The sequence below is a fragment of the Phragmites australis genome, chromosome 10 (genome assembly GCF_958298935.1).
Source record: "Phragmites australis chromosome 10, lpPhrAust1.1, whole genome shotgun sequence".
Taxonomy (NCBI): domain Eukaryota; kingdom Viridiplantae; phylum Streptophyta; class Magnoliopsida; order Poales; family Poaceae; genus Phragmites; species Phragmites australis.
The window spans coordinates 32,497,008-32,520,135 of record NC_084930.1 but is presented as its reverse complement, the minus strand read 5'-3'; the positions used below and the strand labels follow the sequence as shown (position 1 = coordinate 32,520,135).

The following is a 23,128-nucleotide window of genomic DNA, read 5'->3' as shown; positions in this document are numbered from 1 at the left end:
AAATTCAGATAACGTCAATCCCGTTCATCGTCCAAATGATAGGCAAATCATGGTGACATCTAAAGCAAACCCGATGAATTTGAGAGCAGATGTATGTAAAAGCACATTACAAGAGTTCTGTAACAACCAAAACAAATTTTGTGGCCAATCGTGGTATTTTGAAGGCAAATCCAAGGCAACGCAGACGTGGAGGCAAATTGGTACAGCTTTGAACGCAGTTCAGGCAATTTTGAGAAACGAATACGATAGAAAAAAAAATAGAGTAGCGAAGGATAACTTTCTAAGCAAATTAAGCTACATACGAAAACTACATTACTGGATTTATCTTTCAAATACTTCCATAAAAGTACAGATGGCTACTACTCAGGTGGTTACTTCCTTCCGTTCATCCGACATGCACATTCCAGCACAAAACTGAAAGCACATAGATAGATTAGCAAATACTACTGATGCTTAACATCATAATGCTTTGCTCCCTTTACAGCTCTGGTTCAAATAAGCTAAGCAGCATACCACAGAAACTGCTACGAAAGTGCGGCAGATCAGCATAGCGCTGTCACCACTCAACTAGTCACTACGCTCTTCCTACGCTAAATTAGATCATCAGAGTTCTAAGACACTCACACAAAAGATCAACATCCGTGATAAGTTAGCTGCCGCAAGCCCTGCTTGATGACTAACAGAACACCACAATGCCTGACAGTTAGTGAGGCCGAGCCTGGCTCTGCTGCTGGGCAGACTGTTGGCCCAAATAGCGTCGAATCGCTGTACTGTAAGCACTGCCTGTCAGACTCCCTCTCATCTGACCCGTGGGGCACCAGTTCTCACCCACAGGGAGCTCTGGAAGACCATCGGAAGCTCCAGCCTGAGACGCGCTTGGAGCAACAGTTTGTACACTGGGAGACTGCAGATGTGGTGGCGGCCGCGCCTGTGAAGTTGCTGCCCGGGGCACTGTTGGTGATCTCAATGCCTTGCTTTGCTGTGTAGGAAAAAGATGGCTTTGGATGTCCGCTTCGGTTGGTTGGATTTGAGCAGCTGCGGTTGTTTGAGGCGTGCTCGGAGCAACAGTTCGTACACTGGGAGACTGCAGATGTGGTGGCGCCCGCGCCTGTGGAGTTGCTGCCTGGGGCACTGTTGGCGATCTCAATGCCTGGCTTTGCTGTGTAGGAAAAAGATGGCTTTGGATGTCTGCTTGGGTTGGCAGAATTTGAGTAGCTGCCGTTGACTGGCCTGCGGCAGCTTGTGCCGTTTGATTCATTCGTGTGTGCAACCTGAGCTGATCCAGGGTCGGAGTCTGCTGCGTAGGCATAGCTCTGTAGGCGTTGGCTCCTCCAGCCTGTCCTGGGATTCCTGGCGACGGACGTATACCCATTAAATGTGGTGTCGGAAGACCAACAACCTGGCTGGGCAGATGGCTCGATGTGTTATGCATGTCCTGCTAACAATTATGATTCTGTCAATACATGTTTGCCATGATAAACTTAGCGAAGGCATGACATATGAAAGAAAAAAAGGATGGCTCTTGTGTCGTGAACTGTAGCTGGCTGGTAGCGCTGAGCTCAGTCAACAGACGGTAACAAGTACTCCACTATATCAATTTCAGGTCCTAGTGCCACCAACATACTTGCTAACAGCAAACAGCCGGTCACCCAGTATCTGCTAAGTACTTGCAGCAATATATAGCAAACCAGGACATGATTCTTGTTAGTTGTTACCAATTTTTATGGTTCTTTACCATATTAGTAAGGAGTTTATGTCAGGTATCATTATCTTACTGTTGTGTTGGACTGGATAAGCCAAAAGATCGTGCTTTGGTTTCTCTGGAACTTCCGTAAAATACTATGTAAATTATTATGGTTGTGCAAATATTGAGGTGGACTCTATCATACAGATTTTCCCAAAAAGAAAATAAAATAAAAGGCAGGACAGTATAGAAGTATGTAATGATGAGAGTAAAGCAACCCAAGTTAGTTGCAAAGTGTCTTTACAATAATTAGACAGTATACAAGTATCTAATGACTAACAAGGACAAAATGACACATCTTTGACCTCTAAATCACATTAGTATCCTAGCTCTGGTGCACATGATAAATTTTCACTTATCCCACAATATACTCGTTGCATGTAAATGCACATAAACTTGATATTCTGTATTATATTATGTTAGATTAGTATATATAATGATATAGTGACTTGAAAAGATGGTTACCAGCGTTGTTGACTGTAGATGTGATGGTATAGCGGTACTGGGAGTCCTTGGTAATGGCCCACCACCGTTATTCATTGGAGCAATGACACTGTCTGGATTTATCACCTGATGTGCTTGTGAAGAAGCTGGACTGGATAGCGGGATAGGAGGTGGACAATTGAGGATATTCGGCTGCAACCTTCTGGATGACCCTAGATTCTGTGGTGGCACTGGCAACGCCTGGACTCCTACTAGCTCTCTCCTGGGATTTCTAGGTATAGGAGGTCTTCTCATTTCTGATCCATGTAGTGGACCTATTTGTGGTTGCAACTGTACAATTTCACGATGTGTTTCCTGTGAAACATGTTGCATGCCAGATATTGAATTAGAGGTTTCAAGAGAAGGAGAGACAGCATCTGTGATAACAGGGCGCAGAACATTTTGAGGCAGAATAGATTCCAAGGTCCCAAATGTACTTGAGGCCAGTCCAGTAGTAGAAGGTAGTAACAAATTTTGACGAGAAGTCAAAGCCATGTTGCTAACCCCGTTATTTGCATCCCCTGGATACAGATCTTCTGTCTGGGCAGGAGCACTTATAGGAAAATCTGGAAGATAGTCTGCCACAGACAAATCTTGACTATTCAACAGAGGCTTCGTATCTTCTGAAGCCGATGCCCAATTCATTGACAGATCACCATCATCATTCCTGTTTATCAGATCTATGACATGGGAAGAAGATGAATCAGTTTCTACAGTATCTCCAGTCTGCTGAATGGCATGACCTGTGCGTCTATCCGATTTCTCATCATTAGCTGGAGCAGCTTTCCAAGATCCATCAGTAAATACAAAGACATCGATGACATCACCCCCAGTTTCTTGTAGTATCTGAGTTAAAAAAGGAAAGGGAGATCACATCAAAAACATAATGATTAATGAGATGAAAAATATGTGCAAAATACAACTTGCCTTGGCCATCTTTTGATCAATACGCAGGTCAATGAAGTTTGAAGGGGTGTTACAATACGGACAGCGCCAGGTTGGCTTTCTCAAGTTCATCTCCGTGTAATTATCATAATCAAAACACTAAACAATACGGTTATGTTATTCTCTTGTCAAAAAAAGCTCACTGAATCAATATAATCAAGGCAAGATTAAATAAATACCTGATAGTGTTTGCACAGGCGCCCTTTAATAGGAGTTTTTATGCGCCTAAAGCTGCAACAAGAAAAGGAAAACAAAATCCTATTCAACATCAAAAGTCAGCTCACCAGCATTTTCCAATCAAATATATTTAATCCAATTGTATTAAGTCAAGTAGATTTTAAAGTTCCAAAATGTTACCCAACTACCTAAAATCTACAGACAGACAATCAAAATAGTTGTTACATGGTGAATGTATGGTCTAGTATCCAACTGGGGGCTGCGAGTGCACTGTAATGTAACATAATCACTACGTTCATATGCATACAAGACATAATTATCTTTTGCACTTTTTTCATCAGCAACCATACACAGAAATGGTTCATTTCTAACTAGATACTATATTAGTTCTTATCAAGGTTCCCTGTCATTTCTACCTGCAAGGCAGCAAGAACTCAGTTGAGACGTTGAGACCCAGCCTGTTGTAATATAGTTCCTCTATATATATGCATGCATACATCTAATTTTATCAACATAAACATCGTACAACAAAGCATATTCCAAGAAGAATGCAATACAGCACCTTATGGGGCAATTTAGAGAAACTCTTGATGGTCCCTCAAGTACATCAGAATCTACACAGAAATCAGGTGACACCATGATTATAACAAAAAGTTTGTTCGAAACTAAGCTGCCAATGTGAAAACACGTGTACTGTATAAACTACTGTCAATGAATACACATCAATCATGGAAAACACATTCCAAGGTTTAATTTCTACAATCGCTAGATAAATTTTATGCCAGCAAAACATTATTCTTTGAACAGGAAAGCAAGACGTGATAAAGAAAAAGAGAATGGAACTGCTATCAACAAATGAGCATAGTTATCAAAACCGGATAGACCGGCTGTTTGGCCAGGGAAACCAGAACTGGAGCCTGGTTCGGTCCACTTCATATCATCAGAAGGCTCATGCACTGAAGCCATTTTGAACCGGCAAAGCACGCCACTGAGCTATCCGATTTTGCATGAACCCAACTGAGACTGATCAGCCGGCGATTGGGCTTTAAAGACTTAGATACAACTGTGCTGACCACCCCAGCAAGGCATGTTGACTTGCTAGAAGTTCATATAAGGTCTATCTAACAGCATACAGTAATACTACCTACAGTCACAAATACTTGACGTTTTGGACACGGTACATTTTCATAAAAGAAAAATGAAATGTAAATGGGTCTGTAGTTTCAGAAAGTAATGGATCTGCAGTATCAAGGATAAGAAGTCCATTTTCATAAGAACATACAGGGCAGCACACTATCAGATAGGAGAAGATTAACTGTCATTTACAGAAAAAAATGCTATTTTAATTTGAGTCAAGTAACTGTAGAAGCATAACACAAAACATACTGAACATGTACTCTACTACTCTGCACAGAAAGAACTAAAATAAATTTCACCTACCAGCAGAATCAACAGTGACAGGTTGGGCATAGTCATCGAGCCTTGGAGCACCGAAGGATGTCAAATTGTTTACAAATGCCACAGCTATGATATAGCTAGCTGCATCATAAAGTTAAATCAACATAGAGTCATAAATAAATAATTAGGGCAGATTGGTGTATGCTTTTAAAGTAGAATTCAGAGAACAGATCAGTGTGACCAAGCGTACCATTGAAATATCCAACAGCTTGGATAATGTTTGCCCCGTATTTAAGCATTTTGGTGATATCAGTGGGGAACTGGGGTCCCATTTCCTGTTACATCGTTTGATATGCACGAGCTCAGTTTGTATTAAAAAAACATAACTATAACAGAAGTCATGGAAGGCAGGATAACGTAGCGAGACACTAACCATTGAAACATTAGTCCTCTTGTCCACGCCCTTTCCATTGACCAAAAAGCTGAAACAGAAGAAAAAAAAGACTTGTGGTTCTAGGTTCAACACTGGCATGTGGCAAGCATCAAAGCCGACAAAGAAACACACCTAACATGTGGTGGGCTTGTGATACATGACGAGGCATCTAAATTTTCCTTTTGTACTACAATTAGTCTCTGCAAAAGGTGAGACAATCAGCAAAGTTACTGACATGAAATCTACATGGGAAATATATTGGTAAGTATAAGGACTAAAATACATAGTCCTGAACTCCAGCCATTAGTCTGGCATACATTATTGCAATCAGTATACATACAAAAATATGCAATTGGACAAGACGAGAGTGAGCTCACAAAGAGACCTTGCATTAATTAGCATACGAGCAAACCCTATGCAGCCTTACAGTCCTCTGAACTCATATATTTTCAAAGGTATAACATAGGTAACTAAATGCATTTCAAATCAGAAGATTTTTAAGCAAGCTGGTTCTTATCTTTTGTGTTACCAGGGACAGAGAGTGGCTACCATACAGAGACATCAAAGGTACTCCCAATGATTCCAAATATAAGTTTATTTGGACCTGTGCACAGGAAATTAAGGTGTACAATGACCAAATTGCCTATCAATCATTCTCATCATTCTACTAAAAAAATCATTCTCATAATTCCGCTAAAAAATCATTATCGTCATTAATGTGGATGGTATGCTTCCTTCATTAACTGGGCTGTATTTAATTAGGGGCAAGACAGGGAAGAGGAAGTGAAAAGGTGCTTTGAAGTTGTTGATGGACTCATATTTTATCCATAGAAAACTACATGGACTTATATTAGTAATCAGAGGGAGTACCAAAGATTCAGATGTCCATTAGAAAAAAAAAGGTTCAGATGTCCAATATGCAATTAACTTTACAAGAGATCAATGCACTGTCGAAGTGGTGTCAACAACAGAATCAGTACCTTCTCATATGCCTTATCGATGCAAAAAAAAAAAGGAGGAAAAAGAACATGAAGCTACAGAATCATGTGAATATTGCACATACACCTAAGAGGGTTGTGTTTTTTTCAATTCATGCGTTTGATCAAGAAACACAATAGGTAACTTGGCAGTAAAGTGAATAGTTTAACAGCAGAAACACTAGCATCAGTAAACGAACACTTCAAATAGCAGCAATAACTTGTTGAGAAAGCCCATCAGCTAACAATACCAAAGATGCATGCCATGAACATTTGCCCAGGAACGGTACTTACAATCCTTTCATCCCGAGGTAGGTTCCTCTCAATAAAGAAGTCAGCCATTAATACATCATAGCCAACCTGCAGAGGGTAGACAAATATATCCAAATCATGTATTCAGAGGTAAAAACAAACCTTTGCAGCTCAAGTCTCCACATATGATGATTTCCGAATTGCATAAAAGTTGACATAGAACATGATTCGAATTTTAGCTAAACAGAGTAACTACCTTTGCTTCCATCGAAGTGACTAGACGCTCAAACTTCAGCTGAGGATAATACCTACAAAATTAAAAACTGTAAATGAACAGATAACATGTGCTATAGTGCTAATGTATGATTCAGGATTTGAATAACCGGAACACATGCAATCAAAGATTTATTCAATTTGACTTTTGATAGCCTACATAATTGAGAATGTGCTGTAACAGAATTCATCTAAACAATTGACCTCCAGCTCTAAGTATATTTGAATATCTATTCTAATTGTGAATCTAATTGCGGAAAATATGCAACAGTGATGTCAAATTTTCAGATCATTTTTCAGTACATTTTGAACTTCAAATCAGATATTGAGGGTTGACATATAACTTTGAACTAAAATTCTTTTCCCTGTCAAAGAGCATTAATATCGTTTTCTAATATTTAGACATTTCATAGCAGTATTTTGAACAAGAAAAGCTCTAAGAAAAAAGGTCTTCTAATCGCAAATTTTTCATATTTGGAGAGCATGTGCATGCGCGCGTGTGTGAGAGAGCTATTCTCTACCTTGGCATTATTTTTGAAATAATTTCAAGCACAGAACTGTCATTAGCTGTCTGGCTCTGGCCAAGGGATGTGCAGAAGTTGCCAGAGAGCTGCCAAGAAAAAATATATATAATTAGTCAAGGTATATTTGACGGCCAAGCCACTAACACCACAAGCATGGACTCAAAATACAACAACCACTCATGGAACAATAAACATTATTTTTTTAAGAAACAAACATTACAGGCACACCTCATTAGCCATTCTGAGAATGTCTGTGGAATCTGTAGGTTGAAACCAGTTATTGAAACAAGCATTCTGCAAAACAGCCTGCGTAAGTTACTACCTTAGTACCGTTGGTAGATTAACCTGCATATTATGCCAGAACGATAGACTTAAAAGGAAAATTGCATAGCTCAGGGTTCTGGAATATAAATATATAATATAGAATCAAAATATGCACAAAACTCTTCTCACTTGAAACAACTCCAAACAAATTGTGGATAAACAGTCAGAAAATTAACAGAGAACATGGTAATTTTTGCCTACAGCATAAGGGCATGCCGGCATAGCATATTAAGCATTGGGTTAAAACAGTACTGTACATACAGTTATGCTACAAAACTATTCTTCTCAAACTCTACAAGTCAATATATGTTTGGAACTCTGGACGTGGAAATAAAACAATCTGAGCAAAGGAAATAAAATAATTTGGTTCCAGTTGAAAAAAGTAACTATCTGATATCTCATATATGACTGAGAAAGAAGGAAATGTACCTTGCATGATATGACTAGTACCATAACAGAAGACTGTATAAATGGATCTTTCCTCAGATCATATACCTGGCCAACAATGGTAGATTCACATCAATAACATTGGTGGGCATACCTGAATTTGTCAACTAATTATATGATCTCCTTTAATGGTCAAATCTGGACATTTGGTAATTCTAAGAGACATTTGTTCAGTAGCTCACAGATCATGCCAAAGTTGGTAGATGACACTAGCAAATCAAGGATGGACCAGATGGCACCTTGAAAGGGGAAATAATGGAAGAAAAGGTACAGAATAGTGTGTCAACTGGTATGGGAAATCTAGGTTTCCTGTACACGTAGGAATTAGAATGTCAAGAGTATGCTAAGCAGTCACGCTAATTTAAAGGGAACGTATTTCACTTCACTTTCCATATTAGATTATCTATCCATACACAGAATGTGTTAGTAAAATACGTTGTTTTTTATGCTGCAATATTTCCCTACAGTTACTGAACTGTATTTTGACTATTAAACGGCAATGCTTCGATACTTCATAAAAATGTCATGGTAGTTATAGAAAACGCTAACTATCATGCATTCATTGCAATACTAATGTTCATTATAGAAAACGCTAACTATCATGCATTCATTGCAATACTAATGTTGCATTAAGACATTCCACTTTTAGAGTGAAGGTAAAAAGGCAGCTAAGCTTCTACTGAAAGCAAGAAGTAATTACACCAGATAAACATTCCTCTTCTATACTAAATTAATTTTATCACAACTGCTACAGTAATTCATTCAAAGAGTTAATCATTGTAGAAACAGCAATTCAGGTCAAATAATTAGCTTCCCAGCACATAATTACCATATCCGTTAGACCACTACTTGAACCGATCAAACATGCAACAATCGAGTATAATTCCCTAAAAAAACAAGAACGAATTGACTCGTAGACGATGAGAGCAAACGGCATTACCTTCCTCAAAGTGTTGGGTATCTCAACGGCCATCTCAGGAACATCACCGGCCGAGAGCGCGAAGTCAATCCCTCTGCAAGCGCAAAGCACGAAGAGTCGGTACGCCGTCGAGGAACAACGCGGCAGCCATAAACCCTAACCACTAGAGGACTCGAAGGGGCGCACGCGCGGGAATGGCAGGTAGCCCTAGGAAACTCCGAAGCGCAGAGGTGGGGTTGGGGAGGCGAACCTGGCGAAAGCGTAGACGAGGTGAGCGAACTGGGCGGCGGGGAGGACGCTCATGCCGCGCAAGTGGGTCCTGATGCGGTCGCCGATCACCTTCAGGCGGAGCGCATTCACGGCCAGCGCCTGCTGCTGCTGGTCCTTGGGCTGCTGCTGCTGCGCCTGCGTAGGCGGTGGCGCCGGGCGAGGCGCCGGAGCGGCGGCGCTCGCCATCACCGGAGGGTTTTGCGCGGGCGCGGAGCGCGAGCGGCGAAGAGCAGAGGTGGAAGGTTGTTGTGTGTTCTGCTGGTGATGATACAACAAGACGGAAAAAAAATCTCCGCGAAAAAGAAAAATAGCTGTGAGAAATTTCCGTGTAGTGTTGGACAGTTGGGCGTAGATGCAGGAAAAGTACGGGTAATTTTAGTTTTTTCTACTTCTACTCGTTAAAATATAGAGTAGCTAATTATTTAATGAAGAAAATAGTTATCCGTGAGTTAATCTAGTGCGGGTGTGAAAAAACTATATATGTATGTGGATATAGACACGAGGGCACACCAAACTTACAGCTACTATCCAAACATACGCCTACGTCACAATCAATCACCAATAAATTGATAGAGATATTCACAATAGTAATCCAAACAAACCCCATAAATATGACATAAGAAAACCCCTACTCCTTTTTTTTCTTTATCTTAAAACCTCCACTTCTAGAATAACATTATTGCAATTTAATTTCAGTTGTTTGCATTGGATATTAGTGGATCTTATGTGATGACCTTTGTTTTACGAGCCTTATTACTATTTAATTATTAGTGTTAGTCAGTTAGTTGTATTAGATACAAACAGTCACGTATAAATCTCATCTTGCTATATAACTTTAACTACTAGTTGCTTTGGGTATCATGGCTTGTGGCTATTTAATTTTCATTGCTCGATGTGTGATATAAGTCGATCAAATGAAGAGCAGTTTAGATGTCTAAAAATTAGATTCCTCTTCTTAAATATGATATGACCTAGCCTTTGACATGCTTTTTTGATTAAAGGGAGATATAGGTGAGTGTGTTCATATCACATGTTTACAAATAAATTTATTAAAAGCATTCACGTGTATATTTAGTGAATACTAGGATTTAAAATCCTAATAAGTAGAGTTATACCATGGCGCCTCATCACCTATTGTTTCCTCTGGCATGCTTCTGTTACTAGATAATTTTTTCCATCGCATTAAATTAACAGGAAGTTCCTTAGGCGAGGTGTCACGAAGGCGAACTCGTGTTTGCACCATGAAGGCAAAGGAGGTAATTGAAGTAGTGCGTGGCTCCAAGTCCATACTCAAAAGGAACTCGTGTTTGCACCATGAAGGCAAAGGAGATAGTTGATCTACTGGTCTTTGTGTCGCTTCCGCCCGGTTTATCTTCCCCTCCGTAGCCGACCTCTCCGCGGCAAGTAACCAAGGAAATGGCTACTCTCTTGCACCAGCACCGATGAGTTCAAGAGTGTCTGACCTCTTCCACAACCCATCTGTGGTTCCACCTCAGGGCGCCATGGCAGCGCCTCCCCGCTCTCTCTCTCTCTCTCTCTCTCTCTCTCTCTCTCTCTCTCTGTATGAAATGGTCGTGTTGCGACGTGCAAGCCGGACAGAGGACGGAGCAACAGAGCCGGTGGATAAAACAGGACAGCAGATACCAAGGAGCACATTGCATGACACCGTACTTCCAAACTTTTTTCTTCTGCGACTCCCACCAGTCAGTCCTCTTAATCGTAAATAAAACACAGGAGTGCTACTAATATCATAATCGACCATACACAAAGGATTGTCAACGACTCCGCATCAACAGCATGGTTTCAATTGCCTATGTAGCTGGTGATTAAAAAAGCACAAACTACTTAACCGCATTTTCAACGTAACAATGACAGAAAGCATCATCATTCTACAAGGAAAAGGACTTTTAACTGTTAGCTGTAAGGAACACCTGTTCAGACGTTTTCTGCCATCAGCACCAGCAAGTAGACATTCACTACAGCTATCCAGTCATTTCCAGAGTCAAACTTTACAGTATAAAATAGCGTACAAAACAAAACATCTACAGAAGACTACAATCTCCACCCCAAGATTGTGTCCGAAATGCTTCCCCATCCATAAACATTTTGCAAGTGCAGAAGAGTAACAGGAAAAAACCACACGGAAGTAAGGTTTCTGTTCCTCAGTATGATCTCCATTTTAGTTGGAATAATGGCAGGATAGATTTGCATCAGACCCCAGACCATTTAAAGACGGAACCCTTTAAAGACAAAAGGTACACGGATTGACATTTCAACATTGTGTTAAGCGTACCTAAAGTCACCATAAACAAGTTTGGGGATGCTTCATCACAAATTCTCAGTTCAGTTTAGAGAAAATCTGGCTAAATGATATTAATTTTTATCTTCCTGGGAGGTGTTCCAGGTTTTGACATGTTCCCCGTTCCTGCTTTTCCTTTCTTTTCAGAAGGCTTTAGAATCTGGAATGAACATGTCAGTGAATCATCAATGCTCATCATAGCACCAGCATTGTCGAACTCGCCACAGTAGTTGGGTGCGGAGAATATGGTTACAAGCTGGCGCTTTGCAAAAAATTCATAACCATCCTCAACGACCTGCGCAGAGAAGATTAGGATATAAAGCAGCACATGGTAATGAAGGCAATGCACAATAATGAGAATTCACAACAGCATAGATCCACTGAGAAATGGTGCTCAAGATGCCTGAGTTAATTCCTCTAGAGCACGTTTGAGCAAACCAAGAATATCCGATTCTCTTATTCGAGAAGGGGAAATACATCGGCATTTTTAGATTAATAGTTAAAGCTCAAACTGCATGAACTAGACCGTAGCATACCAGACCGTTGGATTGAATTTGACCATTTCACTTTAGTCTTAACCAAGTTTACCCATGTCATCTGGTACTTGGTTCAAAGTTTTAGATCCTTAGCAGAAGTGGACTGCCGACACAATAGATAAAAAAACTATTGCCTGCTGTGTCCAATACCAAACAACAAACTCACCCTACAAAAGGTCATGCATGCAGTTTCTTTTTGTCAACAGCAGGGTTACACTTATTTTTACAACAATGAAAAGCATATTTTGCAAATGATGTTGATGCTCTGAAATAATTCACTGATGCAGATTTCTTTAAAAAATTTACGTGTCTGATATAGGTCATTTGTAAATAGAATCTTTTTTTCAAAAAGAAACCAAATTATATAAATCAGAATGTCTTAAATAAAGGCTTCATAATCAAATGGAGAAAAAAAATCAATTCTAAAGAACAGGTTAGTAGTCGTTTAATCAGGGTTCGAATAATTCTTGATATAATAGTTATTTGTTGCAGAAGCATGATCAACTGAATTGTCACATGAAATATGCACTTACTGTTAAAAGATTAACAAAATCAAAGGTGGGACAGCTGTTCTTACTTGCTAGAAAAATGTACCACAAGATCAATATGAATACCTGATGGGCCCTGCAGACCAGATCTAAATCATGTTTCTGAAGAAACTCAGCAACCTTGTCAGCTCCGAAGGTGTAGGATACACCCCTGTCATTCTCACCCCACCCTTCAACTTCTTTATCAGGGTCAGACCATAGCAGATCACAGAGAAGGCCATGGTCAGGCACATCCACAGGACGGGCAATGTTACGTATCTGGTCCATATTCTTCAACTCAGGAGACAAACCCCCATGCATGCACAAGATCTTATCATCAATAAGTGCAGCCACTGGGAGGCAGTTGAAACAATCTGTGAAGGTTTTCCACAGACGAACATTGAATCTCCTCTTGCATTCATCAAAAAATCCATATATTCGGTTGATAGATGCACATTCATGGTTTCCCCTGAGAAGAAAGAAGTTCTCCGGGTACTTTATCTTGTATGCAAGGAGAAGGCATATCGTTTCTATACTCTGTTTTCCTCTATCAACGTAGTCACCCAGAAACAGATAGTTAGCCTCAGGTGGATAGCCACCATACTCGAATAAACGAAGAAGATCAGAATACTGGCCATGGATATCCCCTGACAATGAGTAAAGGAGCTGTTAAATGCTGAACATGATTTCAAATATTATCTCATTGTACATGACAAGTTTACACAGCATATATTGACCTTAAGGCAAAAGTATGAACCTATTCAACAGAAAACATGTGTTATTGGACTTAGCACACTAACAGGACTCGAAATGAGGGGAGTTAATCTTTGCACTTTATTACAGTCTTCACTGTAAAGTTACCAGTCCTTTACAAGACAATACCATCATATACAATGTTATCAACTCGTAAAGTTGAGTCAAGTCCCTGTAGGGGCGACTTGGTCAACTAGGTGGTCTGCTAGTCGCAACTAGTCCACGGCTAGTCAGGAGGGCAATTTCAGCAATCAGCAATTCAGCACACAAATCTATAATCTACATATATATATATATATACTATTTTGCATCAAACAAAGAGAACACATAAAAGACATCATAGAAATTAAGTAGCGTCGCAAGTTAGCTTAGTAACGAGTTATAACGACAAAAATTTAAGATAAGGACATCAAGGTCTAAAGTTCGCCACACTGCACCTAGGTCCAAACTGAAACAGGAGCAACAGAGCAAGTTGGGAGTCTAGCCTCCCCAAGTCATGGATAATCACAATTAGTAGACAAGTCAGGTGACTTGTAAGGAGAGTCGAGTCGAGGTGCTCAAGTGCACTGACTTGTCAATTAATCGTCGATTAGTCGCGTGACTTAATAACATTGATCATATATTGGATAAAGCTAATTCAAAAGGTGGCACAACAAAACAACAAATTACATCCGGTTATCCACTCAACGACCAAATGTACTTTGAACTGAAAACCTCAGCTGTGAATTTCCAAACCATAATCACAGGGGCCGGGGTCGATGTCGCGACCCCAAACGACCCGGATCGCGGGTCCAGTTCACCACCGGACACGTCCCGCGGGACTCCGCTCGCCCGCCCGCCGCCGTGCCGCTCGCCTGCTGCGCTTCCCGCCCGCTCTATTGAATGGATAAGGAGAGAGAGAGAGAGAGAGAGAGAGAGAGAGAGAGAGAGAGAGAGAGAGCAGCTGGTTGGATAAGGGAGAGAGAGAGAGAGAGAGATAAGGGCGGGGGGAGATAAGGAGAGAGAGGTAAGTGAGAGAGATTGTTTGTGTTAAGAAAAAAAGTCAAATATATCAAATATATATTATTTGTGTTAAAAAAAAGGCAAATAAAAATAAAAAAAGCATATTAGCAAAATCAACCTGGGTCGTCGACCCGGATGAATCGGGGTTGCGTTCCGCGTCACTAATTTGTCGTACCGAAGAGGTATACCCCTTTCGTATCACATTTTTGTTAGATGTCGACCCGCGTCCCGTGACCCATTCCTCGACCCGATCAACCCAAATTTCTAGTGACTATGTTCCAAACAGAGAAATCAACTCTGGATTTTGCATTATGGTGTAAACAGTTTGTCCAATCACAACTTGGAATATGTGAAATCCATCATCAGCAGTTTCACATGCCTGAATGGTTCCACAAGGTTGGAACATATTACACGGGTGATTGGGGGTGAAACCCTACCATTTTACACATTTCTGTCTAGTGCATATAGTATATATAGTATGTGATACCCTAAAGGGTCAGTGAGTTAATACAAACCAAACAATCTTTGACAGGTAACAGCAATTCTCTGAATATTTGTTGACTTGTGAAGATCAGATATTGGTCACACTTCTGGCATGCTACACTGCAAATAGCCAAATACAACACGATGTCTCAGAGAGATCTAAGTGAATGGATATCTTAATGCAGTTACCTTCTGTATAACAAATAAATGCCCCTGCCGAAATTACAAAAAGATGAAAAGAAAAGAAGAAAAAAAAACTAGCTGAAGATACTTCCACAACTTACCCCCCCCCCCCCCAAAAAAAAAAAACCCAACCCAAAATAATAATAATAAAATGAAATAAAAAAAAACTGTCCCCTTGACATTATTTTCTTTGCTATTTCACTGTAAAGGGCACACAAACTTAGGAACTAGTCATATCATACTAGCTCTCATGTTAGCAATTGCAATTCCAAACTAATTATTTTCTTCCACTTGCACCCTTGTCTTCACGCTCTCACTTTTCTCTCTGATCAACAATCTCAAGCGTGGTATAATGGCATATGCACATATTAGGAAAACCGCTATTACTCCACTGTCTTTCTATGTTATATATATGCTATCATTAATAGAAAGAAGTAGCAGAGGGGGGAGTTTGCAAGCAGGGCGGGCTTGTGGGGTGTAAATGCCACAAAATAGATTTGGGATGTTTAGGACTGTTTTTTTTGGGGGGGGGGGGAGGGGGGTGTTCAAACTAGTAGTGAAAAGTGGGGGTGCTCTTGCAATTTCCCAAATGTTTCTAAGCAGATTATCCAGAGAATTTTGAATGAGAACATGTGTGCAATCCATGCCAAATCAAGAAGCAATGATACAGAACGTGGTACTGGTACCTTCAGTTGACAATGAAATCACAGGTCTATCCAGAGAGTAAGCAAGGAGCTGATAGCTTTCTGGAAAAGTAAAGCTCATACACACATGACGGTAAGGAGGTTTAAAATGTCGAAGTCGCATATTCTATTATTCTTACGTGGAGGTTGGTTTGAGACAACCTCGCATATTCATGGTTCATTCTTGTTTGATTCTCACTTCGGAACACAATACTAGCCCTCCTGCTAGAATACCTTCGTTTCCCCCGACCTATTTTGTGATTGGTGAATCCCTATCGAGACTGAACAAAAGAATAACAATAGAATCACCGAAACTAGCAGTAATAAGAAATCCAAACAGAGCGGTTCATAAGGCAATCATACATTTTCTTTGAAGTTCCTACCCGCGTTACTCATTCCAGTTACTAATAGAGCATGTCGACACGCTACGGGATTCCAAGAACATCAAATCCAGAGAGCCCATCCCAATAGCAACAATTTCTCAGACGAAGAAGACGAAGGCCTGATAGGCTACTAAGACGCCAATCAGGGTTGCTTGGAGGCCGCCCTTACCGCATATCTTGATGGGGGCCTCGAGCTCGAGGAGGTTGGGCTGGGAGAGGAACACATCCTTGGCGGCGGCGCAGAGCCTCCGGATCTCCGCGTCCGTCACCTGCGCGTTGCGCGGCGTCCGCCCGCCGCGGGCCTCGAGGAGCCGCCGGATCACGTCGTCGACCGCCGCCGCGTCCATCGCCTCGCCGCGCCGGGGAGGGAAGGGAAACCCTAGCTCAGCTGCCGCCGCGCCTCGCCGAAAAACCCCCGCCCGAAATCGGGGACCGCTAAAACCCTAGCTCTCTCTTAAAGCCTCCTGCGCCGATCGACGAAGACGACACGGAAAGGGAGGGAGGGAGGAGGGGTGGACGTGCAGAGCGGCGAGCCGGAGTGGTGGGTCGCAGAGATTATTGCGTCGAGTCCCCCTCGGGTTGCCCCAGGAACAGGTGTGTAACTTGCGAGATGCAACACGTATAATTTATCTTAGTTATTTATCTATCTGATCTAATATTTATCTATCTCTTTATTTTTCTCACATATCCTAATAACTCTTACCACCTACCTCTAATACAAGTCTCAACGCAAACGAACGGTTCAGATAAGACATGTGAGTAAAGGTTAGTGAAAATTTCACATTCGTATAACTTGGTTGATTTACATTTAGATTGGGTTTGATCAAGCAGGACTGACCTATTAAAGTGGTTAGAGGATTGATCCATCAAGACTAGTCAAAGTAGTTGGAGGTTTTAGTCCAAACTAAAAAAGTTGTTAGAGACTCCCATTCTAATTCATTGAGGAAGATTTTGAATTTGCAATTTGCATTGTTCTCTAATGCAACCTGTAGATAAAAAATTCGAAAAAGTAGCATCGAGCACCGGTGTCATTGTGACTGCTCTTGGGAATACATTATTAGTTACTGATTCCAATTGTAATATATACTTCAACATGACACGTTTAATCTAGATATTCATAATAGTAGGTTGGCCAAAGTTAAATGGATGCAATCAACCTTTTCAACGCATGAGAGTGTTCCGTTACTTTATAATTGCTAACTCTGGCCAATAATAATCCAATTTTACATGAAAAGTTCCTGGGTATATAACATATATTTTCTGCAAAAAAATGGGGTTGATAGCGCTATTATGTTGTACAACAATATATGATGTGGATTGAAATTAAAGTGACAATTCTTCGGAGTTGCTCCTAACTTTTTAGGCGTGTATAAGAACTAATAGTCACGCACACTATTAGAGACATGTTTCTAGCCATATAGACATGCATTTGGCACGAATGCAATCAACCAAGCCCAAAGAAAGTGCACGTTAGAATGACGAATTGTGTAATAATAACAAGATACCATATTGTAGAAAACATGTGAGAGGACGTCAAGCAGATGGTCGAGGAGATCTAGAGAAGGATAGGAGAAGATGGCAAGCTTCAAACTATTTACAATATTCAAGTTTACAGCTCGGTCTTTTGAGATACATGCGAGTAGTTTAGCTAGGTTAGGTTTGGTCCATTTGATTTTTTAGGTAAATTCTAATACTCTATCTTGGCTTATGTCTTATATATTCAATATATGTTCATGTAAGATGAAGTCTGATGTGGCAAGTGATTAAATAGGAAACGAGAAGGAGCAAGTGTTTTATGGAAGAAATAAGCTAGGTTTGAAATAAAAAAACAAGAAACGAGCATAGATAATATGTATTAAAAGTTTGTTTCTTATCATATGTTTCTTGTATTCTCTTATAAGAAATAGTTATAGACGTCATGCATTGGGTTAGGTTGCCATCCTATCTTTTGATGTACATGTCACCGGAACTTGCAGCCTCAACGCATCACCTGTTGGCTATAAATACTTGTCATGGTGTCACTTATATATAACAAACATTGTTTCTTTCACCAAAGTCTCCAATCGAGCATCATAGATGTGTTTAGTGAAATGTTTTCTCCCCTCTCCACCGCCGTTTCTTTGGTGCTACAAAAGAGGTGGACTGTTGTAGTGTGTGGTTCAATGTTTTTTGCTGGTTCTCTTAGATCTAGTTGTTCTGTATCACACGAGGAATTTTAGGAATCAGAGTGCTAGAGCCATTTGTATACGTGATATTGTCTTTAGAACCCAGGGCGGATCCAAAGTGGCTGGGTGAGCTCAAGTCCCCTACTTGCTAGAACACCATTGAAAAAAGAGACGGATGAGGAGAGAGGTAAAGAAGGAAAAAGAAGATGAGAGCCTGTACAATTCACTCCACGTGCGCCAGTGTTTGGAAGCATGCCAAATCGTAGTGTTAGCGTAGGCACACTTGTATCTCCTTTTGGTTTAAACTCGTGTATAACACGAATCCTAGCGTAAGCACATTTGTGTTTTCTTATGGCTTAAACTTCAAATCTGAGATTCAGGGGAGACAAAAAAAGAACAAACGAGAGAAGAAGAAGACGCTCCACCACAAAGACAGGGACGCAGAAATCGACAGTGCTGAACTCAGAAACCCAAGCCCACACACAACTGAAAGCCAACATAAATGCACACCCGCTGCACGGGCCCCAGAGAGAGGGATGAAATCATGAAAGCGACCAGGCCGCGCTAGGCGCTCGCTAGCTGATACGGCGCGGCGGGAGGGCGAACCGGCGAACCCCCAACCCCACGCTGCACGAGCCGCGCACGGGAAAAAGACGCCAAAACCCCGGTAAAAGTCTCGAAAAAACAAGCCCAAAGCGGGCGGGCGCGGGCGGGCAAGCAACCGGCCACCCACCGAGCTCGGCTCCGCTCAGCAGCAGCAGCAAGGCATGGGCGCAACACTAAAAAGAAGGAAGCGGCCGCGCTTCCAACCCAAACCCACCATCTTCTCTCTCTCCTCGCTTCCTCCCCCGGCTCTTCCACCCCCTCCTTCTCATCGCGGTGACGCTGCGCCGCGCTTGGCCTTGGCGTTTGCGGTTGCGAGGCGCGGGCAGGAAGGATGGATGAGCGGGGGCTGGGTGGGTTCGGCGGGCGCCGCGCGGCGGTGCAGGACCACGACCACCACGGGCGGGAGGCGATGCTGCTCCTGCAGCATCAGCAACAGCGGCGGCGGCAGCTGGAGGAGGAGGAGGAGGAGGTGCGGCGCCAGATGTTCGGCGAGGTGGCGGCGTTCCCGGCGGCGCTGGGCCACGGCCAGCTCGTGGACTGCGGGGAGGAGTCGGGCGGCCTCGGCGACAGCGACGTGGGCGGGTCGGAACCAGAGCCGGCGCCGGCGCGGCCGCGCGGGGGGTCCGGCAGCAAGCGGAGCCGCGCCGCCGAGGTGCACAACCTCTCCGAGAAGGTGGTGGCGCTGCCATTTCTCAAGTGTTCCTCTTGCTTTCGCGCTGATTTCTCAGTGCAAGTGCTAAAAATCGTAGCTTGGTTTCGTTGGCAGAGGAGGAGAAGCAGGATCAACGAGAAGATGAAGGCGCTGCAGAGCCTGATACCGAACTCCAACAAGGTCAGTAGAAAGCGAGAAGGCCTATATCTTTCGCCATGAATTGAGGCTTATTGAGTTGTGGTTCGTTCTGGAATCGAACTTATGGGTTTGCTTTCTGGTGGATTTTTTTTTTCGGGGGGGGGGGGGGGGGTGCAGACTGACAAGGCATCCATGCTGGACGAGGCCATTGAGTATCTGAAGCAACTGCAGGTCCAAGTGCAGGTGAGCAAATAGCACATGTCTGCATGATGCGAATGCATCTGTCCGATGCAAACTAGGAACATTAATATAGAGTTGCCATATTATGGCCTGATCCTTCACCCAACCCGTGACAGACTTGGATGATGCGTGATGCTGGTCGTGTTATTATACCTAGCAGGTGGCCTTTGCATGATGCGTGATAGATGCTCCATTAAGTTGCATATACCCTTCATTTTTATTTGTTCACCCATGATTTGGTTGACGGGATGCTTTGTCTTTTTAGGTGTTAGACTGTTACTCCACCATGGTCAAATTATTCATCAATGCCAAACTTGCTTGTTGTTTTGTCAAGTAAAAGCGTGTCACTGTCTACTATGTTGGATGGCAATTTGGGCACTAGATTCTTGTCAAGATATATACTTTTCTAACACATAATCTCATCAGGTTGTGGGACCCCAAGAATAAATTATATTAGTAGTGGACTGGAAGGACTGCCATATGTCACAAATCCATATTATGCTGCAATACATGTAGAGAAAAGATGGGCACAAAGATGGTCTGCAACAGCCTAAATTGCTAAATAATCAATATGCTAAAGCGGTTCTGGGATAGTGTCCGTGATAGACTGACAATATGCAGCAATGTATGTGGTTAGTGTTAAGCCAAGAATGCTGCCTATTTCCTATACTCCACATTGTCCACAATAACATTATACTATTTGTGGTAGTGAGCACCTAGTATCAAGCCAAATATTAATATGCTATATTACTAATTTCCTAGGGTGAATGCATTTTGTGATGCGCATGCCAGTTGAGTAGTTGACATACTATTCTAGTTGTACTCTAATTATAGGCATTAATTGCTGAACTGTAATTACAATTTTGATTTTTTTTTTCCTACGGATTTGTTACAGATGCTGTCTATGAGAAATGGTGTTTACTTGAACCCACCGTATTTATCTGGAGCACTTGAGCCTGCGCAAGCATCACAAATGTTTGCTGCACTTGGCGGGGGCAACATCACAGCATCAAACTCTGGGGCAGTGATGCCACCTGTAAACCAAAGTTCAGGAGCTCATCAGGCATTTGACCCATTAAATCCTGCTCCACAAAATCAACCTCTATCTCTTATCTTACCAAGTGTTCCTGACAAAACCATTCCAGAGACTCCATTTCAATTGGAATCATCACAGTCCCATCTTCGATCGTTTCAGATGCCTGAATCTTCTGAGGTAATCCTCTTGTTGGCTCCCAACAGAGCAGAATGTTGATCCAAACCTTACTGTCTTTTAATATCGCATTGCAGTTTCACAGGTTTTTTCTTAACTTGCATTTTTTCTTTGCAAGATGATGCTCCGGGGGGAGATAATGGCAAAGCATCAGCTAACTTCAGCTCAAGCAAGAGTTAATCTGCCAGGTTTGTGACAATTTACTTCCAGCGTGCTCCACACTCTCTTCTCATCCTTGCCATTTTGCTGACATTTCCCTTTGACCTCTTATAGGAAACGATGTGAACCCAATTAGGCAAGAACCATCCATCGTGAACGCTGATCATTTTGATGGTTGCTCACGTAGCAAAGAGTGATCACATGATATGGTACCAAAAAATACAGGACATGCGTAAGTAAGCTTCTCATTTCAAGTTCGAAGAGATATGTGAATCCTACCATGGTCAAGTTTAAAATAGGTGGAAACAGATGATTTGAGTATGATCACAAGTTCCCAACATAGCATTACTCTGACACCTTAACCTTTTTTTTAATCTAAGAAGTTGGGTTGTGGTTCATTATTGGTTTGAGCTGGATTCATCATATTTATTGGCGTTCTATCTCATGTTTGTTTAGATTAAATATGTTTGAAAACTGTTGATGTTTCAAGTCTGAGTCCTGAATTTAATGTCAAAAATAGTAGTTCGAGGGTGAAATTGATGTGATGTTTAGAAATGAAGTAGGTCGACAAGAGTTCATTGGCCTTGCAATTACAAGTTAATTTGTTCCATGGCTTCAGACATAGCATGAAAAAGCATATTCCTTCATATAGATGAATTAAGTGAACTAACCACTCTAGCTCCATATCGTGAAGTTTATAGACACTCTCTACTATTACTTCCATGGATATGCCTGCTTCGATTGGCAAGTTAGATTAATAAGAACAAAGCACGCCAGTAGCGTACTTTCTTCCTGACCCAAATTGGTATTTTTCCGGTGTTTCTGCTGGTATTGTTATCATTTCTTTTTGTTTCAATCTTGGACAGCTTAGGAAATGGCGGCTGATGAGATTGAAGTCAGGTCTGAAGGCAGGATGACATAGTTCAGGAACCCAACTGCAATGCAGGCTTTCCAAATTATTTACCTCCGTGACCACAATAGTAACTTTTTATTTTTGAAGCGGCCTGGATGCTTCACTTAGCAGGGCAGTATTGACAGTAGAAAACCATGTAACGTTATTGCTGCACATTTCGTGGTGTTCTCCCACAACCCTGAGTTAACTACGACAGAAGCATACGAATGACGAAAGACGGAAACGACCTCTGTTATTGTTTGCACCACACAGGGGTTGTTAGCGCACGGCAAACCAACAACATAGACTACTACAGAAGCATACGAAAGACGAAACAACCTCGACAACTGCTCAGAAAACACAACTACAAGTTTACAACTACTCCCGAAACCCTGAGTCCCTCCTGGCTTCCATTACCACCACCAGGATCATCACCGTACTTAGCCAAAAAGAGTACTTGGCTCATCACCGTACTTAGTCACAAAGAGTACTTGGCTAAGTACCTGTTTGGTTTGCTACCACTCTTTGCCAGACTTTCTATGGTAACTGTTTAGTTCGTTGTCACAGTTTTGACACGCTATAGTTTTTCAGCCTTACTCTACCAAGAATTCTTCATCAGTAAGAAATCTGCCTAGAGGGGCAGCCGAACCGAGTGATTCTTAGAGACTGTCCCCAGGTAGAGACCTGAGTACGATCCCTAGCTCCCACCCCCGTAGGCATCCCTCAGCTTCTTTGTGACTGGAGGTGTGGGCTTCCTTTGTGAAAAAAAAGTAAGAAATCTGCCTCTCAGGTGCAGGGATCTTGGCATCAGCCGGTGCTCGGGAAGCCTGGCATCGAAGAGTAGTCTCTTCCCGCCGCCATCCACCAGTCTCATTTGGCAACCCTGGCATCGAAGAGCAGGCTCCAAGGTAGAAGCGCTCGAGAATCCTCAAGCACGAGCAAAGCATGCTACGTTAGAATGCAGATTACATAGCTTCAGTAGGGAAAAACATGCTGGACGCCCTCTACAGACACCTTGTGGCCGCACCATGGTAGTCTCTGGCAAGTTCTC

At 42.0% G+C, this 23,128-nt stretch overlaps 3 protein-coding genes across 9 annotated transcripts; 1 reads left to right on the top strand and 2 right to left on the bottom strand.

Moving 5' to 3' along the window:
- Nucleotides 1-401: 401 nt before the first annotated feature.
- LOC133930805 (E4 SUMO-protein ligase PIAL2) lies at nt 402-9,460 on the bottom strand. Of its 5 annotated transcripts, XM_062377558.1 has the most exons (17): nt 9,147-9,460; nt 8,918-8,990; nt 7,960-8,025; nt 7,435-7,512; nt 7,204-7,292; nt 6,666-6,717; nt 6,452-6,517; nt 5,313-5,380; nt 5,181-5,229; nt 4,998-5,082; nt 4,790-4,888; nt 3,912-3,963; nt 3,352-3,403; nt 3,155-3,271; nt 2,732-3,073; nt 2,210-2,542; nt 402-1,438 (listed from the first exon to the last, which is right to left on the bottom strand). In XM_062377558.1, exons 1-17 carry the CDS (start codon nt 9,350-9,352, stop codon nt 704-706), a joined length of 2,562 nt encoding a protein of 853 aa, XP_062233542.1. In that variant the 5' UTR covers nt 9,353-9,460; the 3' UTR covers nt 402-703. The 5 variants fall into 5 exon arrangements, with proteins under 5 accessions (XP_062233542.1, XP_062233538.1, XP_062233539.1 ...); XM_062377554.1 differs by having other exon boundaries at nt 2,210-3,073; nt 9,147-9,458; XM_062377555.1 differs by having other exon boundaries at nt 402-1,435; nt 2,210-3,073; nt 9,147-9,458.
- Nucleotides 9,461-11,132: 1,672 nt separating this feature from the next.
- LOC133930807 (serine/threonine-protein phosphatase PP1) lies at nt 11,133-16,585 on the bottom strand. Its single transcript, XM_062377560.1, has 3 exons — nt 16,185-16,585; nt 12,616-13,175; nt 11,133-11,760 (listed from the first exon to the last, which is right to left on the bottom strand). The coding sequence occupies exons 1-3, from the start codon at nt 16,360-16,362 to the stop codon at nt 11,530-11,532; spliced, it is 969 nt and encodes a 322-aa protein (XP_062233544.1). The 5' UTR covers nt 16,363-16,585; the 3' UTR covers nt 11,133-11,529.
- Nucleotides 16,586-18,815: 2,230 nt separating this feature from the next.
- On the top strand, nt 18,816-22,285 carry LOC133930804 (transcription factor SPATULA-like). Of its 3 annotated transcripts, none has more exons than XM_062377553.1 (7): nt 18,816-19,459; nt 19,553-19,618; nt 19,754-19,819; nt 20,712-20,862; nt 20,962-21,029; nt 21,145-21,214; nt 21,300-22,285. In XM_062377553.1, exons 1-7 carry the CDS (start codon nt 19,118-19,120, stop codon nt 21,380-21,382), a joined length of 846 nt encoding a protein of 281 aa, XP_062233537.1. In that variant the 5' UTR covers nt 18,816-19,117; the 3' UTR covers nt 21,383-22,285. The 3 variants fall into 3 exon arrangements, with proteins under 3 accessions (XP_062233537.1, XP_062233536.1, XP_062233535.1); XM_062377552.1 differs by having other exon boundaries at nt 18,837-19,459; nt 20,712-21,029; nt 21,300-21,421; nt 22,052-22,285; XM_062377551.1 differs by having other exon boundaries at nt 18,839-19,459; nt 20,712-21,029; nt 21,300-21,417; nt 22,052-22,285.
- The last annotated feature ends 843 nt before the right edge of the window (nt 22,286-23,128 follow it).

Bases quoted from the DNA above. Each gene is read 5' to 3' on its own strand.
- LOC133930804 (XM_062377552.1), top strand. From the start codon at position 19,118: ATGGATGAGCGGGGGCTGGGTGGGTTCGGCGGGCGCCGCGCGGCGGTG. The intron at 19,619-19,753 runs GTCAGTAGAAAG...GGGGGGGTGCAG, and splicing joins TGATACCGAACTCCAACAAG to ACTGACAAGGCATCCATGCT. The intron at 19,820-20,711 runs GTGAGCAAATAG...GATTTGTTACAG, and splicing joins AACTGCAGGTCCAAGTGCAG to ATGCTGTCTATGAGAAATGG.
- LOC133930807 (XM_062377560.1), bottom strand. From the start codon at position 16,362: ATGGACGCGGCGGCGGTCGACGACGTGATCCGGCGGCTCCTCGAGGCC. The intron at 13,176-16,184 runs GTAAGGGCGGCC...ACTCATTGTCAG, and splicing joins GGCCCCCATCAAGATATGCG to GGGATATCCATGGCCAGTAT. The intron at 11,761-12,615 runs GTATTCATATTG...TTCTCTGCGCAG, and splicing joins TGGTCTGCAGGGCCCATCAG to GTCGTTGAGGATGGTTATGA.
- LOC133930805 (XM_062377554.1), bottom strand. From the start codon at position 9,352: ATGGCGAGCGCCGCCGCTCCGGCGCCTCGCCCGGCGCCACCGCCTACG. The intron at 3,404-3,911 runs GTGCTGTATTGC...TTCTTGTTGCAG, and splicing joins TCTCTAAATTGCCCCATAAG to CTTTAGGCGCATAAAAACTC. The intron at 3,074-3,154 runs GCAAGTTGTATT...TTTTTAACTCAG, and splicing joins TTGATCAAAAGATGGCCAAG to ATACTACAAGAAACTGGGGG.